The 13760-nt window shown below is 40.0% G+C and overlaps 1 protein-coding gene across 1 annotated transcript in view; it reads right to left on the minus strand.

The window, feature by feature from the left end:
* Positions 1-1796: 1796 nt before the first annotated feature.
* zmat4a (zinc finger, matrin-type 4a) overlaps positions 1797-13760 on the minus strand; it is a 205545-nt gene continuing 193581 nt past the window's right edge. Inside the window, exon 7 of the mRNA XM_061730506.1 lies at positions 1797-4085. Within this exon, the coding sequence (XP_061586490.1) occupies positions 4058-4085 (28 nt within the window). The 3' untranslated portion in view covers positions 1797-4057. The remainder of the gene's footprint in view (positions 4086-13760) is intronic.

The following is a 13760-nucleotide window of genomic DNA, read 5'->3' on the forward strand; positions in this document are numbered from 1 at the left end:
TTCAGCTCAAAACGGTGCGCCGTGTCGTGCTGCGCAGCGCTGCGCAGTGCTGCGCTGCGGACAGTTAGGACAGTCCAATAGAAAATAAAGCAATGGAATTTATTTTGTCGGTGACGCTCGCTCGCATCGCATGCATTTATTAGGACACGGTGTAAATAACTCTGCCGGCCAGAGCTTCCGCCATTTTTTCGTAGCGGTGTATCGCGTCATTCAGGCAGCTAATCAGCACAGAGCCTCATTATCATAGCCCCGTCCACTCAGAATCCCACATAGATAATGAGGTTAGAGAATGAGATGCTAAAGACGTGGCTCAGAGGCTGAATTTCTAATTTATTTAGCAAAAAAATCAAAAGCTTGTTTTTAAGACATTCAAGGCCTGTTTAAAATAGACATTAGATGCCATAATAGTTCCCCTTAAAGTAAACTTCTTCTGCATCTTTAAGCAGCTGTGCTCTGTTATATTGCATATATTGGGCCATCAATTGGATGAGGATGCAAGTTGACACTTTAAATATCCAAACATTTCCAAAATAAAAATAATAGGCCACTGCATCTGCACCGAAGCTATAACCATGTACAAATCCTGAAAAATTGTGTTTGTGGAGTGTTAACTGAAGTGATTAAAATGGTGATGACAATGTACAACACAATAATTAAGGCAACGGAAAACAACTCTGAATGTATGTAGTTGCAAGTGTCTTTTATTCTTTCCTCAGACACAATAAAGCAAATAACCAAGAGCACAGAAGGACAAGAGGATTTATGAGAGGTGATGCTGAAAGGAAGGGGCGACAACCAATAAAAGCAATATATGGACAGAGATGTTGCCACTTCAGATGAGCAAAGCAGTTCAATTGATGTTTTTACCTTGCAACACCAAATCATGCGTGCACATTTTATTTGCAATATTAAAATTGAAAAACAACACATTTCCATGAATTTGTGTTGATGTCATAGATGGTGGAGTCCGTCCCATCAGCTGGCAGCTCTGACATCAGCCAGCAACAGTCCTTTCAGTCTTCAGTCCATGATGTTAAACAATGATTTCTCTTCCTCTACAGTACAAGCTTCCAGTTCTGTGTTTCAGACATCAGAAACAAAGAGGTTTCTGCAAAATAAATGAGTCAAAGCTACATTTTGAGCAAACAAAGGTCCGCAGTTCAAACACAACTGGAAATGACAGTGAATGAAATCACTCCTACTGTAAACAGGTAATAATCACAACTCAATCTGACCCACAACAGTAATACTGATATTTTATAGTATTCCTCATACTTCTCATTTATACAATACCGGCTTTGAAGTAAACTTGGATTACTTAACATGACATGTAAGAATTAAAAGTGCTACATACGTTTTTTTAAAATAATGTATATATTTATATATAAAGCTGAATTAGCCTTCAAAAGACCCCACAGCATTAATATTCATTTATGAAACCAATAAATTATAGTTCAGTCTTTTGTACCAACACATTCTACAAGGCTCTATAGTAGAATGGATTCAGTAAATGTTAATGTTCAGTTCTCGACAGCAGCATTCATTTTCACAAAAGCAACCAGTTACGCCTCCCTGAGATGATGCCCATACTGAAAATAAACATTTATAAGCCTAAAACATTGACCATTTAAAACAGGCTATTTTACATTATACAATAATGTAAAAACTGTCGGAACCTTGTGACAGAGATCAGGTCTAAAATCTGTTTACACAAGAATTAAAAGTCTTCTTTTTTTTAAACACTGAGTGTAATTTTTATTGGTTATGATAAATTCTTTATCTATTGTGGGGATGACCAACAAAACATGAATGCTCAGATGCTCAGAGTTAAAGAAGTCACTTCTGTGATGGAGGTTGACAGAGGACAGCTTGGATTTAGGACAGAATCTGAAAAGGAGCCAGGATGATGGTATGTGTGTTAGCGCTGTGACATCATAGATTAACTTGCTTCCCTGAGCCTGTGGGTCTTTTTTTCTCCCTGATTGCTCAGGCTTCCTCCCACAGTCTAAAAACATGCAGGTTTGGTTGAGTGGTGATTTTCCTCTCAGAGAAGACCTCCAGGTAGTTTGCAAGAGCAAAACATCTGGTACAGCTGTAAACACATAAAACATTGTGTTCTGAGTGAAGGTCGCGGCCCAAAGTCTTTCTCTGTTAACGCAAGACTGACATGTAGAGTGGACAAAGAATATGAAGATGACAGTGAAATCATAGGGTAAGTTATTTATAAATTAACAGCCACTTTAAAATTAAATCCATTCAATTCTTTGACCAAGATAAGGCTTGATACAAAGGCTATGTAGAAATATTAATGTCATCTTGGCTATGGGGGCAGACATAGAATTAAAACAAAACAAAAGCTATTTCAGATGATGATAGAGAGGCAGTTTGTCACTTGCTATTGCCAGGAACTCTAGAGACGTTTTTATTATGTTAAAATCCAATCCAAGTGTACCATCCCTCATATGCTCTCCGTAAAACCTTCTGAATCTTTGAATATCCTGAAATTGGTGACCACCTTTTGGAAAACGGACGACCACAACGCTCCCTAGAAGTAATCCAAGATAATGTCACATATAGCTGCCAAAACCATCACAGCGCTGCCTCTGTCCATTATTGTTGGGGTCAGATAATCATGATCAAAGACTTCTTGGAGTGTTTGTTAAAATTATTATTTGTGTAGCTAGAGGAAATTCAGGGCTGTAAACAACTCCTGTTTCCTATTTTCTGCCCAAGCCCTGGGTGTATTTCATTCTAATAGCTCTGATCAGGTTGGTATATTTCATCGTGATGTTTTTCACTTGCATGCAGCCAAAAATCAGTTAAAAGCACTGGGAAATATAGTCTATTTTCTTCATTTTTAACATCTTCAACTTTTAAAATATAGCAATTGATTTCCTAAAATGCCTTGCCTACTGCATTTATAGATTTATGTAGACCCTTATTTGCAAAAGAAATTGGAAAAAAGTAAACTGATCCATTTCTACTAAAGATCCCAGCAAAGCCTGGAAAAGGATTAAATTACATTTCTCTGAAATGCTGAATCTCTTTAATGATTCAAGGGCACATTCTACATGTGATGTGTTCTCTGTAAAATCAACTGATAATTGATTAATAACCCTGGCATTGCTCTAATATTTGGGTGTCGCAACCATAAGGATTCATCTTCTACCAGGGAAAATGATAATAATAATAAAAAATAATCAGAGTACAAGATTGAGGAAGGAACTCTGGAATGGCTTAACATTAAATGTCTCTTGTAATTCTGTGAATATGCTGATGCATTATTAAATCGTGCTGATCTTACAAAATGGCCTCAGCATCAAAGAAAAGTAATTTTTCTGTTAAGTATGGCAAACAGCCGATAATAACTTTGCAACACAGGAAGAGGTTAAGCAGTCTCATTATTGCTGTTAACTGATTTTAGGCCCCAAGGGCATTTAGGTCCTTTAAGAATGCACTGTACACAATAAAAGTAAAATTACATCATGTGAGCCACAAAAACGGAGCACAAAGACTGATCAAATAAATATGCAGTTTCATTCAAGTAAAATCAAAAGAAACCTCCTGTTTTCAATTTTAAATTCGCCGTACAGTACTTAACATCCTGTGAAAAGTAACATTTAACTTAGTTCATGCATTTTTAGAAAGGCTGCTGTGTGTCAAATCCTCTTTAATGCTCTCAGATGATCAGTGGATAAAAAGAAAGAAAGCACGGATCACAGCTGCAGAGGAATGCCAATAATCAATGATTTAAGAGTGCCAGGTAAAGCCGAGGAACTGTTTAAACTGTTCTCTTTTTCTCCCGATAGCTGAATGAACTGATGTGGTCCTGGAGAGTTTCAAATGAATCCCTTTATCTTCCTCCTTGTCAGAGTGGCTGACACAGACTCAGTCAGAAGCAAGAAGGAAAGAAGCAGAGACAGAGAGGAAGAGAGAAAAAAAGAAACTGAGATGATGTTGAGGAGAGCGAAGCGGGCAGAGGCAGAAAAAGCAGGGCAAGCTGTCCACAGCTTGTCTGACATCAATCCAGAGGTTGGTTTTTCTCGTTGTCCCATGCTCATTGGACACATATCTGATTCTTCAGACTGTCGGAGAGGAACAGACAGAGAGGAGAAATGTTCATTTATGAAGCACTGAAAGACTCTTGCACAGAGTTAAGCAGGACTTGGCACAGGAAAAAACATAACCCAAAGTGTAGAACATTTTCAAGAATTGTTGAGAAAACCGGACAAAACTGCTGGTTGACTGACTGGTTGTGTTTCTTACTTGCTATGGATTAGAGTAATGCTGAGGCGATCTCACACAGTTACCATGTTTAATACATGACTATCAGCCTGTCCGTTGACGGTTGACGGGACTCAGACACAGAAAAGATGCAAAATGTCAACAAAGAGGTTAATGAAAAATAAATCACTTTCTCTGTGCTTGAGAGCACATGGCACAACCCCGCCATTTAGTTTTACGCAGCCTTAAAGGTATTGTGACATCATTTTTAACATGCTTTTAACACTATTAAAAGTCTTGGCCAATATCCCTCAAATGTGTCTAAAAGGGTGTAACAAGAAAAACTTCACTCCAGTACTCCATGCCTGGCTTCTTTTATGACAGTGTTTTTTGCCTGTGAAAAACGCGTCCTTTTCCCCCTTTCCTGTCAATCGTTGCCCCGCTCCTCCTCCCAACCCCCCCCCTACTGAGGGAATCCTTGTTAGTTTCTTTTCCTCCGCTTAGTAATATGCTTAAAATTCAGCGGGTTGTCTCGTCTGATCTGAGGTCGTAGGCGAAAAAAAAAGGAGAGCGCGGGTGGAGAGGAGAGACGTTTCTCTCCCTCCAGCCCGTGGCTCAGTGCTGATGGGCAGGGAGCTGGGTGGAGGGGGCGGTGATTTAGCGGGTCTATATGTATAGGTCCGCCACCCAACCAGACGCGCCGTTTTTGCATAATTATGCGAAAATTCCCAGAAAGCACACAATACACTGAATGTTAAAAGTTAGTTTTTTTTGGGTGTAATTGATGTCAAGACACCCAACTAAACACAAAAAATCAAGAAAAATGTGTTTTTCATGTCACAATCCCTTTAAGGCTGAGTTATGGTTCTGCGTCAAAATGACGCCGATGCTTACGCCGTTGCCATGATGCCGTCGTGAACCCTTCGGACTTCTCCGTCACTCCATTTCGCTGCAGTGCAGTACCCCCCGTGACCGCTAATTCGCGATCTTTTCCTGAATGGTTTATCCGACTTTTTCCGGTCACAGTGAATCAAAGAGATAAGGACAACTATTGTGCAAAAAAACAAAACAAAAAAAATCACACATACACGAAGAAAAGAGCGCTGAAAGTTCACGACTGCTTCAAACCGAAAATGTGTTGCTACCAAGTGAACCAATCACAGCCCTCTCGTCTGCGTTTGGTCTGCGTCGCCTCGGCGCGTAGTTACAATTTTTGGGAGGTGCACGTCAGTGACGGCGTCAGTGACAGTGTCAGTGACGGCGTCAGTGACGGCGTGTGGTCAGCGTCGACGCGTACCACACGCCGTAGGCACGGCGTCGTTTTGACGCAGAACCATAACTCAGCCTTTAAGTCTGAAAATGTCTTATTTAATGAATGACATAACAGAGATAAATCTGAGTTTAATTAGCCAGCTTTCAGATTTCTAACGCCATCCAACCTTAGATCATGCAGTGTTTGCTGCTCCTCTCAAAACAAGCAAAACCCTCAGAAGAAGAAGAAAGGAGTTAAGTCAAAGGGGTGACTCCACCGCCTAAAACTGGCTTAAAACAAGCATAAAAAAAAATAAATAACTAAAGTTTCAGAAAGTGCAGATCAGGTCTGAACATCATGGCAGTGTGATATCGTAAAAATAATCCCTTTATGATATCACAGTAATTTGACATTTAAGTTTAAAAGGATGTTGTGCTTGGATTTCACTGTCTTTGGGTTGTCTTTGAGATATGATTAATTTAATCCTGTCACCTCAATGCTAAGAGGAAAGAAAGCCTCTATCTGCGACACAAAAGGATACATCTGCATGGCTGTTTCAAAATCTTTCATCACTTTTGATGATTGATGGTTTCCTGGTTGGCCTGAAAAGATTTTTATTTGCCACAAATGTCACAAGATGTGCCTTTGAAGGACCAATAGCAGGAGATTTGGAGAACATTTGGGATGACCTTTAGAAAATATAGCTGTTCTGGTGCAGAAACAACTTCTGCAGCTGCACTATGAGCAAACCCAACTGTTTGTCTTGGAACATGAAATTAAATAACCCTGCAGGGGGAAAGTTCTTTTGACAGTTGCAAATGATTACTGTTAGCATCCTTTTTCAAAGTGGGGCCATTATTCTTTAAAGAAAATCCCTAAAGCTATAATGATCGATATTGGTTCTACATGCATGTATTTGTTACTTGCAGATAACATAATCAACAGCAGGTTTCATTTACCCTTCTATCCCTTATTATGGTTTTAGTTGATCTTTTTTAACGTCAGAGAGATTTGAATCTCATTGTGGTTTCTATGTGACTGAGCAGGTGAGTGGAAACATTTTAGGTATCCGTCCGTCAGCCAGAAGCAACGGATGGCCTAGTTTTATCACACAATGGCTGTCCTCCTCTCTCACTCATCGCTCAGTTGTAGCACCTTCTGAGGGGTGAGTCAAGACGAGCCAACAGCGTTCTGTCTCTCTGACCGTGTAAACAGCAACAGAAATGTGCTCATTGGTTCAAAGTAGCACAGATGGAAATATATCCATTGGCATCCTCTGGTGTAGCCCAGCAGGAATGTACCGTGACTGTGTAAATGGGGGGGGGAGGAAACAGGACAGCTGTTTATTTTTGCAGCACATAATCAGGGCATTTTCAATGTCACTCCAATGGGAATTCTGTGTTGTTTTCAGGTTAATCACAGCCTGGTCCGCAATGACAAAATCCCACTTTATAAATCCTGGGAAAGAAAAATAACAGAGCACAATGAGCCGACATGTGTAGTTTCCTAAAGACAATAACTAAAGATGGTACGTTGTGGACCAGCCTTAAATAAACTTGTCAGGAAAATATACCAGAAAAATGGAAGTGTGCACAAAATGACTTCAGTCCAAGAGCACAAAAACTTTGAAATGTTTTTCCTTTTTGTTCCACATACTATTACAGTGGAGATCTCATGTAATCGTGAAATTAAAGGTATTGTGACATAATTTTTAACATGCTTTTAACACTATTAAAAGTCTTGGCCAATATCCCTCAAATGTGTCTAAAAGGGTGTAACAAGAAAAACTTCACTCCAGTACTCCATGCCTGGCTTTTTTTATGACAGTGTTTTTTGCGCGGTAAAAAACGCGTCCTTTTCCCCCTTTCCTGTCAATCATTGCCCCTTCTCCCAAAAAAAAATCAAGAAAAATGTGTTTTTCATGTCACAATCCCTTTAAATCATCACTAAATAAATCTTGTGAGGAAATCTTGTGTGTGAAGTGAGAATTTCCACATGTTGCATTTGCAACATGTGCTGAATGTATTTTGAACTGAACGCTTCTAATCATGGTATTATTTTCCCCAAAAACAGTATGTTTTGTGATTTTAAAAGCCACAACAATAAGGACAACATACTGTGTAAAGAAAAAAATTCACCATTCATATCAAATTATTTGCAATGTCAGAAAATGTTATCAGAAAAATATTTATTGCCACCTGATTTTGTTCTTATCTAGAGCTGAAAAAAGCATACACTGTGACTATGTTGCTGGTAAATTAAAGGTTTCTAATCATCATATGCGTCCCACTGCTTTAAAACCTGACTCAGAGGTGTGCTGACTGCAGTGAAAACAGGGTGGAATTCTCCTAATAAAACGTACACCAAAATAATATCACCCAGTGAGCCTGGTTGCTCCATCAAGACATCCTGCATCATATTTAACTTGATATGACACAGCTGGAAATGAAAGATGTTTTAAACACAGGGGTCTTGGGAGAAGAGTTTTATTTGTTTAATTTCAAAGCTCATTACACCAGTGAGAAATCTCACAGCCTTAAATTGAACTTTAAGCTACTTCTGAGACCTGTACTTATAGTCGTTTCTGCTGCGTGCGTGCGTGCGTGCGTGCATGTGTGTGTGTGTGTGTGTTTTGTGAGGCAGCTGGCAAACAGCAGGCCTGAGGTTTGATCTCAGCAGCAGTGAAGGGCGACGTTCTGGTGAGTCAGTCAAACTCAACAGAAAGCACTGTAACCTACATTATCATAAGAATGTCAGAAAAGGTGAATGGTTTTCTCGAGAACATATTTGATTTGATTCATTTTTCCCCATTCATTGTTATTCTAAAGCCACAATAAAACTTGACATGCTCAACACCGAATTTTATTCTTCTTGCAGATGACTTAATTGCTTGCAATTAGTGAACTTTGGTGTAGCTTCTAAAAGTGTCAAAACAGTTTGATCCAAGTGAATAAACAAAACAAACAAAACAAAAAAACAGCAACAGACCATGCTCCATGCATTATATTTAAACATTCAAGTAAGCAGACCTCAACTTTAAAAGCAGAATTAGCAGGGGGTGCACCTTTCCTCCACTGCTGGCCAGGCAGACACTGTTACATGTGTGCAAAACGTTTAGCTGCAAACACCTGGTTGCAACTGCAAAGTGAAAATTGTTCATACTCCAAGTAAACTACAGCACATGTCGTTGGCAAGTAAACAGACGTGTAAAGGCACATGCATAGTGACAAAAGAGCGTCTCATCTGCCGTGCGAATTGTTGTTAGTCCCTGTTCGACAATTTTCCAACCGTGCTCCAGTTTATGCATGAAAAACTGCATTACTGATTAAGGACCCTCCATTTATGAGGAGAACAAATGTGTCCAAGAAACATGTTGTTAACCATTTTAAAAATGCCTTGCAATAATTATTTTTCTGTTTATTCGTAAAAACTACAAAAACTTGCCCACGAAGAAAACAAAACACCTTTGTTTGTGTACGGTATGCTTGACGTGATGATGTGAGGTGATTCATCTTCAATCTAACTTCTGCAAATCCCAGCCACTTATCCTTTGAGGTCTTACCCTGACCATAAATTTGTAAAATCTAAACGGCTGCAAGTGAAAGCTGACTGAATGACTTCGGCTCAAACACAGATTTTGTGCATGAAAGTGCACACCTTAATGCAAACTAAACGGGCAAACATTAATTTATTCACATTTGCCCATCATGCAAAAGGATACGACCCTGGGAGTTATTTCAGGCAGGCAATCTCTGCAGTGTGTGCACCTGCTTATTCACCCCTCTGAATTGCATTCTTAGATGCCTTCGGATGTGTCAACCTAGCTTGCTGTCAATCCCACCTCCACCCGCCTTCCACTGGCTCCAATTCAAAGTGGGGGGGTTAGTCTTACACCCCTGTATTCATGTGTAAGCCTATAAACTTTGCTTGAATGGAGCCTAAAAGCCAAATATGTGTTATAATAATGTGTTTTAAACTTACTGCGAGAGTTGTCCGACTGACATGTAGAAATCAAATTTTTTGCAGGCAAATAATGTCAAAGTTTTGAAATGAAAGTTAATTTTTGAGCTTTTTCTTGTGAGGAGTACCCACAAAATGGAGGTTTTGATGGAGAACACATAATAAAAAATAAATAAGTAAATAAACCTGGTAAGACTTGTTCACCGTTACAGAGGAAAGCCACCTAATTATACACATTGCACAGGATGTTTCAATACATTTCAATATTCAGTATTGAATTGTGTTATACATTTCCAACAGGGACTACATTGAGAAAAAACAAAGCCAGATCATCAAACCAGAATATCTGAGAGCACATCCACCATATATGAAGGACATTAGTCCAGTAGTTGTAGATTTGACTCCACATCCACCATCTCGTCCCTCAGGCACTGGGGGCTTGAACTGGTTAAGCTGCCGCTCTGTTGAAAAGAATTGATTTGTGCTAAAAAGAGAAGTGTTATGGATCTCTGCTTTAGATACATCAGCTTCAAAAGGCTTAAGTGAGGTCTTTGATCCAGGAATGTTTTTAGTAACTTAGTAATCCAGGCTTGCTTCTTTGGTCAATTATTAAAGAGGTACGCTCCACTACTAAGGTTGAAGGCTATGATGTTTAGAACTAATAACTGTTTGGGGGCATTTTTCCATGTTATATCTACTACCACTTAAAATGTTTTTTCCCCCACATCAACAACTCTGTACTTTAAATCCTACTTTCTTCTTCCTATCTCATGATGGAGGAGGGTGTGGATGCGTGTGTGTAGAATGGCTCCTCCTACAACTCTCTGGTTTAGGGCACATCCGTACCACTGAATTGTTGACTAAAGAGCCTGTACTGATGCACGAGAAAAGACCTTCAAGCCTTGTGCTATCATTTTGTCCCACTATAGTTGATATTAATCACTTTAGATGATGTATCATGCAACCTTGTAAGTAAGTAAGTAAAGTAAGTAAAATGTATCCATAAAACACATTTAAAACGGAGATATTGCTGACCAAAGTGCTGTACATGATAATTATAATACAAAAAGAAAAGAAGAAAACATTCAGTGACAACAAATAAATCCCAAATTTCACCTAAAAACACAGACACAAGAAATGACAAGATTAAGAGACTTCCCTTGACTAGAGGACCTCATTTAAATGATGGCTGACTGTAACTGAAGAAGGTCAGTGATTTAAGCAGGGGGCTGCCCATTTAGAGCCTTAAAAACCATAAGTAAAACTTTTAACTTAATTCTTAAATTAATGGGGAGCCAAGACAGGGAGGCCAAGACAGGGGTGATATGTCCACGCTTTCTTGTACCAGTCAGCAGTCTTGCCGCAGCATTTTGGACCAACTGCAGGCATGTTAATAAAGACTGGGGGAGGCCAAGGTAAAGGGAATCTCAGAAATCCAAGCGAGATGTAATGAATGTGTTGAGGCACAGAGGGGGTGCTGGTTCAGTTATCAAAGAGTTATTAATGATTGTCCTTTGACAATCATTAATAATTCATAAAGTAGATTATTTATCAAATTGAATTATCAAAATGAATTAATCAAAAGGGCAGCACGGTGGCTTGGTGGTTAGCACTGTTGCCTCACAGCAAGAAGGTCCCCGGTTCGACTCCCAGGCCCGGCAGGGTCTTTCTGTGTGGAGTTTGCATGTTCTCCCCGTGCTTGCGTGGGTTTCCTCCGGGTACTCCGGTTTACTCCCACAGTCCAAGAACATGCATACTAGGTTAATTAATGATTCTAAATTGCCCGTGTATGCCCGTGTATGTGGCCCTGCGATGGAATAGCAGGAATAGGCTCAAGCAGACCCCCGTGACCCTGCAAAAGACATAGCGGGTATAGATAATGGATGGGTGGATGGATGAATTAATCAAACCGGGGCACCACCTGATGTAATCAGGAAAATGATAACTAAACAGCAAAATCAGTCTCAAGGTAAGTTATTCTTTAGAATAATAGTGAAGGGAAGGAGTCGGAGCACAGACCTTTGCAACCAGCAGTTGTGACAAATATGTGTAAAAAAAGCACAAACAACTTCTCTCATTCAAATTAATCAGAATTTATTTACACAAGTGTTAAAAAGATGTTTGTGTCACGTGACCTCAAAGATTTCGTCTCATCCAGTGAAACAAGCTTGGAGGTTTTATGACCAAGATAAGAATGTGCGTGTGTGTGTTGGGGTTATTAGGAGAGGATGAGAGGAGAAAAACAATCAAATAAACAAACACACTTAAACTAATCAGCACAGTTGTGAAGGGAACAGCGCTCCAGCTCACAAAACTAAACTTGTATTAACTAAGTTTCTCTGCTCAGACACAAAACAGCCTCTTAAATGGATCTTTGTAAGTGAAGAAAAAAGTGGTTTGGTCTGGCCGGTCAGCGTTCCTTGGTGAACAAAAGCTGGTTACGCTCCGCAGGTGGTCCTGATAAAGAGCATCTCTCTCTCTCTATCCTTCTCTAATCATCCCTGTGTGGATGAGTGGTGCATCATGGGTACAGCAACTGGGCCTCCTTCAGCTCTAGGTCGGTCCAAAGCCGTTCACATCGAGGCATGCAGGGTCCCTTGTTCGGCTTTCTGGGGCTTGGAATATTCTTCGGTCACGATGATGGAGGAGGCCAGCTCATAGCTAGTAGTGCTTCATGTAAAAATAGGAGCTGAGACCTGAAGGAGAAGAGAATAGGCCCGATAGAGCGGGAGTCTGCTCTTTATAGTTGGCCAAGGTTGCAAAATGCGCCCCCCCCTGCCGTTGGGGTCCATGGGGTCATGGGGTCCAATCAGAGGGCTGTTCCTTATCACTGAAGGGCTGTCAATGCAAATCCTTCTTGGACTTTGAGACATTATGATGGTTCCTTTGTTTCAACCATGCGGTCAGCTGTAAAGAAAAATCAAGGCTGGTCTCAGAGTTAGGCCTTAAAGGCCTGAAAGTTCACTTAAGGCCTCCACTGTTCATATAATCACATAGTTCACATCGGACTGTGGCTCAACAAATGCGTGGAATACTTTTTCCAAGTCATTAGGTTAAAAAAACGATTCAAGGTGGGAGAGGATTCTTAAATGATAAAAACTGTTTTAACAAGAGAGCTTATGTGTTTGTCAAGACAGAGCCCCGAATCAAGTATAACTCCCAGGTTTCTGGTATGGGATTTAACATGCAGGGCGAGGTGAGCTAGTTTACTTGCAACAGTGTTTGTGGATTTAGGAGGAGCAAAGATGATGACTTCTGTTTTACCACTATTTATTTGGAGTTAGTTGTTTGACATCCAGACTGTGATATCTTCAAAATAGTCCAGGAGAGACTATTTAAATCTCTAAATTCAGATTTAGTGGATTTTAGTGGGAGGTATAGTTGAGAGTCATCTGCATATAAATGAAAAGATATTGTATTTTCTGATGATGTCGCCAAGGGGAAGCATGTAGAAGCAAAAGAGCAATAGGCCTAATATGGAGCCCTGAGGGACACCATAGGAGGAAAAGGAAATGGATCAGGAGAACCGGCCAATGGACACAGAAAATGTCCAATGTTTAAGATAGGAATTGAACCAGTCCAGGGTTGTCCCGTTAATGCCTACCCACTGTCCAAGGCGAGTGAGAAGAATGTTGTGATCCACAGTGTCGAATGCAGCACTAAGATCTTATAAGATCAGGATTGCATTTTCCTCTGAATCTAAAGTGCACAGCAGATTATTAGTCACCATAAGTAAGGCAGTTTCGGTACTGTGAAGGGATCTAAAACCAGACGGAAAAGGTTCTGGAATGTTGTATTGTGCACGTTTAAAAAAGGGAGCAACTGAGAAAAATACTGCTTTTCCAGCACCTTAGAGACAAAAGGAAGTTTAGAGATTGAGCGGTAATTTTTTTTGGCATGTAACATCAAGATTATGTTTTGTATGCAGGGATTGGACAACCGCATGCTTAAAAGATGCAGGGACTGTACCAGATAATAAGCATGAATTAATACTTACTAAAATGCTAGGGCCAATAGTATTAAATGCATACTTGATAATAGTGGAGGGGACAGCATCATTGGGGGATGCAGTGGGTTTCATATGTTTTAAAAAAATCACTCAGCGAAAGACATACACTGAAATTGGTTGAATGTAGCTGAAGCACCAGAACAGACTATCAGACGAAGGGGAAGAGAACTGTGATCTAATTATATCAATTTTGCTAATGAAAAAAAGCAAAAATTTCTAACAGACATCGGTAGAGGCTTCAATATCTGGTGAGATTGGGGGCTTGTCTGAACAAAACTTTGGCCTGCCAGAATGTTTGCCAATTATGTCATAAAG

The sequence above is a fragment of the Cololabis saira genome, chromosome 9 (assembly GCF_033807715.1).
Source record: "Cololabis saira isolate AMF1-May2022 chromosome 9, fColSai1.1, whole genome shotgun sequence".
NCBI lineage: Eukaryota > Metazoa > Chordata > Actinopteri > Beloniformes > Belonidae > Cololabis > Cololabis saira.